Source organism: Entelurus aequoreus, linkage group LG12 (assembly GCF_033978785.1).
Source record: "Entelurus aequoreus isolate RoL-2023_Sb linkage group LG12, RoL_Eaeq_v1.1, whole genome shotgun sequence".
Lineage (NCBI taxonomy): Eukaryota > Metazoa > Chordata > Actinopteri > Syngnathiformes > Syngnathidae > Entelurus > Entelurus aequoreus.
The window spans coordinates 60,449,157-60,454,156 of record NC_084742.1 but is presented as its reverse complement, the minus strand read 5'-3'; the positions used below and the strand labels follow the sequence as shown (position 1 = coordinate 60,454,156).

The following is a 5,000-nucleotide window of genomic DNA, read 5'->3' as shown; positions in this document are numbered from 1 at the left end:
ACGTTTGACTCCGTTTCACCAATCAAATGCAGTCACTGGTGACGTTTGACTCCGTTTCACCAATCAAATGCAGTAACTGGTGACGTTTGACTCAGTTTCACCAATCAAATGCAGTCATTGGTGACGTTTGACTCCGTTTCACCAAGCAAATGCAGTCACTGGTGACCTTTGACTCCGTTTCACCAAGCAAATGCAGTCACTGGTGACGTTTGACTCCGTTTCACCAATCAAATGCAGTCACTGGTGACGTTTGACTCCGTTTCACCAATCAAATGCAGTCATTGGTGACGTTTGACTCCGTTTCACCAATCAAATGCAGTCACTGGTGACGTTTGACTCCGTTTCACCAATCAAATGCGGTCACTGGTGACGTTTGACTCCGTTTCACCAAGCAAATGCAGTCACTGGTGACGTTTGACTCAGTTTCACCAATCAAATGCAGTCATTGGTGACGTTTGACTCCGTTTCACCAATCAAATGCGGTCACTGGTGACGTTTGACTCCGTTTCACCAAGCAAATGCAGTCACTGGTGACGTTTGACTCCGTTTCACCAATCAAATGCCGTCACTGGTGACGTTTGACTCCGTTTCACCAATCAAATACAGTCACTGGTGACGTTTGACTCCGTTTCACCAATCAAATGCAGTCACTGGTGACGTTTGACTCCGTTTCACCAATCAAATGCAGTCACTGGTGACGTTTGACTCCGTTTCACCAATCAAATGCAGTCATTGGTGACGTTTGACTCCGTTTCACCAATCAAATGCAGTCACTGGTGACGTTTGACTCCGTTTCACCAATCAAATGCAGTCACTGGTGACGTTTGACTCCGTTTCACCAATCAAATGCAGTCATTGGTGACGTTTGACTCCGTTTCACCAATCAAATGCAGTCACTGGTGACGTTTGACTCCGTTTCACCAATCAAATGCAGTCACTGGTGACGTTTGACTCCGTTTCACCAATCAAATGCAGTCACTGGTGACGTTTGACTCCGTTTCACCAATCAAATGCAGTCATTGGTGACGTTTGACTCCGTTTCACCAATCAAATGCAGTCACTGGTGACGTTTGACTCCGTTTCACCAATCAAATGCAGTCACTGGTGACGTTTGACTCCGTTTCACCAATCAAATGCAGTCATTGGTGACGTTTGACTCCGTTTCACCAATCAAATGCAGTCACTGGTGACGTTTGACTCCGTTTCACCAATCAAATGCAGTCACTGGTGACGTTTGACTCCGTTTCACCAATCAAATACAGTCACTGGTGACGTTTGACTCCGTTTCACCAATCAAACAGAGCCAGGCGGTCACATGATTAACTGCACATAAAATTTCAGCGGAAAACGACAGACAACAACGAACGCAAACACCCCTGGCCTCACATAAAATCGATGTTCACGCTTCAGACAACCAAAAAAACAGTTATGTAATGCGTTGTCATATGTGTCTCCCCAAACAAGTGGACATTTCAGCTTACATGAACTCAACGTCAAATTTGAGGAAGCACATGGCGGTAAGTAACGTTAGTAGATATTTTGGCTATCACCGTAGGCTGATGTTAGCTTCCCTGCTATAAATCACTGTCAAATGTACATCGTGTGGGGACATTTATTAACACACTGCAGCCTCATAGACACACACACACACACACAGTCGCACACACACTCACGCATGCATAGAAACACCAATCAGAAGTGCACAGTGTGTTCCCAGGTGCAGCCCACACCTATCAGTTGATGGTTTGCGTAAAGGCTAACTTGTTATTTTCCTTTGTAATCTCTGCCTACTGAGCCTATGGTGCTGTTAAGTTATTGTGGCTCAATTTGCCTTCATTTTGTATTTATTTTAATGTATTATTATTTAATATATTATTGTTTTAGTTGCTTAAGAGATATTCCTGGCTCTGAATTTGCTCATTGCTATTTTTATGTTTTTGTGCATTATTTGTTGCCGTCATCATTAAAGGAACAGGTTACTCATCAGTTACTCAGTACTTGAGTATTTTTTTCACAACATACTTTTTACTTTTACTCAAGTAAATATTTGGGTGACTACTCCTTACTTTTACTTGAGTAATAAATCTCTAAAGTAACAGTACTCTTACTTGAGTACACTTTCTGGCTACTCTACCCACCCCTGTTTAATACAAACAGTGGGATGCCTAACAATTAGGAAGGTTTGTGTCAAGTTTGTCCTCCTACAGAAACCAGACTAAAACTAAAAATATATTTTCCATTTAAAAAAAAAAAAAGCTCCAGGGAGCCACTAGGGCGGCGCTACGGAGCTGCCCCCTGTACTAGGACTACTAAGTATGGTAATCGAATACTTCACTGAGTCACAAGTATACAGACACAACCAAGGATCAGAGTCCAGAGTGGATGATGACATTGGAGGATGGATTACCTGACCAGATCAATAGGCTGGTACTTGTAGAAGGCGGAGTACCGGGCCCACTCCTCGTGTAGAACCTGGCAGGAATGAGGAGTCAGTGCTGATGTGTGGAAGACAGACAGCTGGGTTACTACCTGCCGGTCATTCCTCTCTTCAGGGTGTCCGCTGGCGTTGTAATCCCCCTGAGGGGCGGGAGAAGCGTCAGAGAGGAACAGTCCACATGAAGAGTCCCATAGTCTACTTACATCATGCAAGGGGAAGGCAGCGTCGTAGACCCCCTTGGCGATCAAGGTGGTGACACCTGGGGAGGACAACAAGTCAACAGTGGCAGCTGCTGAAAGAATGCAGTGAAAACATTCCAGCGTGCAAACAAAGATGGCCGACTTCCTCTTTATTTTCAAATATGGGTTTCTCGAGACGTTTACGTGCGTCCTCTCGATTATATTGTGGGGATTGGTTGACTGGTTGAACAATGTCAAATCCTGCAGGGACTGACTATCATAGTGATGTCATTCCATGTACATAGTGTAGATCCACCCCCCCCCATTTTTTGTATATATTGTTTTTCAAATTACCTGACATGTATACTGTGTATATATATATATGTCATTTATCCATTTTTTTTACGTAATTTTTTATATACATGTTACAGGTTATATATCTTTCATTATTGACTGTATCAAATGTGATGAATATTTAAAGGCCTACTGAAATGAGATTTTCTTACTTAAACGGGGATAGCAGGTCCATTCTATGTGTCATACTTGATCATTTCGCGATATTGCCATATTTTTGCTAAAAGGATTTAGTAGAGAACATCGACGATAAAGTTCGCAACTTTTGGTCGCTGATAAAAAAAAGCCTTGCCTGTACCGGAAGTAGCGTGACGTCACCGGTTGTGGAGCTCCTCACATCTGCACATTGTTTACCATCATGGCCACCAGCAGCGAGAGCGATTCGGACCGAGAAAGCGACGATTACCCCATTAATTTGAGCCAGGATGAAAGATTTGTGGATGAGGAAAGTGAGAGTGAAGGATTAGAGGGCAGTGGAAGCGATTCAGATAGGGAAGATGCTGTGAGAGGCGGGTGGGACCTGATATTCAGCTGGGAATGACTACAACAGTAAATAAACACAAGACATATATATACTCTATTAGCCACAACACAACCAGGCTTATATTTAATATGCCACAAATTAACCCCGCAAAACAAACACCTCACCCCTCCCGTCCATATAACCCACCAATACAAATCAAACACCCGCACAACACACTCAATCCCACAGCCCAAAGTACCGTTCATCTCCCCAAAGTTCATACAGCACATATATTTCCCCATGCACATAGCAGCACGCACGTACGGGCAAGCGATCAAAAGTTTGGAAGCCGCAGCTGCGTACTCACGGTAGCGCGTATCCAACTCAAAGTCCTCCTGGTAAGAGTCTCTGTTGTCCCATCTCCACAAGCATGCGTATCCAACTCAAAGTCCTCCTGGTAAGAGTCTCTGTTGTCCCAGTTCTCCACAGGCCAATGGTAAAGCTTGACTGTCATCGTTCGGGAATGTAAACAATGAAACACCGGCTACGTGTTTGTGTTGCTGCAGCCAGCCGCTAATACACCGCTTCCCACCTACAGCTTTCTTCTTTGCGGTCTCCATTGTTCATTGAACAAATGGCAAAAGATTCACCAACACAGATGTCCACAATACTGTGGAATTTTGCGATGAAAACAGACGACTTAATAGCTGGCCACAATGCTGTCCCAATATGTCCGCACAATCCGTGACGTCACGCGCAAACGTCATCATAACGAGACGTTTTTAGCAGGATATTTCGCGGGAAATTTTAAATTGCACTTTACTAATCTAACCCGTATTGGCATGTGTTGCAATGTTAAGATTTCAACATTGATATATGAACTATCAGACTGCGTGGTCGCTAGTAGTGGCTTTCAGTAGGCCTTTAATGGGCCACAATGGAAACAAGCCTTTTGGCTTTTTGTGCCATCCATTTGCCTTTTTAAAGCATTACATGGATTCCATTCTTTAACATGTCAATAAACTTCTCAATGAGGCGACCTGCTGAGGGCCTCTGTAACCATGATGTGGCCCATGATGAACACGAGTGTGACGCCTGCACCACTTTCTATTTAGTGTCGGGCACACTGGGAGCGCCGCATTTAGTGGTCAGCAAGGACCTGACCCCGAGGTACCAGCTCGGATTGCGGCTCCGGTCCATGAATTATCGGCGGCTGAACGAGGAGGACCATGCAGCGCTGAGCTGTGCTATTAATGAAGCACACTTCAATCTGCGCCCGCCCTGGGAAGTATGACCCACTTGTGGAGGTACAAGCAGTGTGTGTGTGTGTGTGTGTGTGTGTGTGTGTGCGGTTTTCATGTGCTTTGGGTCCACTTGTGTGTGCAAATGTATGGAAGAAGAATAGAAAGCAAGAGAGGAAATGTAGGTTAAAGAGATGCCATTGTCATTCCCTCCAGCCTAGGCAGAACCCTGCGGCTGACACCTTCTGCTGTGCCGGGCAAGCCAAGCTCCTTCCTGCTCCTGCCCGGGGGAACCAGCCTCCTTCAGCACTGTTTAAATCAGGGGT

General features: G+C 44.8%; 1 protein-coding gene across 1 annotated transcript in view; it reads right to left on the bottom strand.

Annotated features, from left to right (window-relative positions):
* Window positions 1-5,000, bottom strand: part of LOC133662382 (anoctamin-2-like) — a 203,775-nt gene that overhangs the window by 103,422 nt on the left and 95,353 nt on the right. The window contains 3 exon segments of the mRNA XM_062066334.1: window positions 2,408-2,472; window positions 2,530-2,577; window positions 2,641-2,696. Of these exon segments, the coding sequence (XP_061922318.1) occupies window positions 2,408-2,472; window positions 2,530-2,577; window positions 2,641-2,696 (169 nt within the window).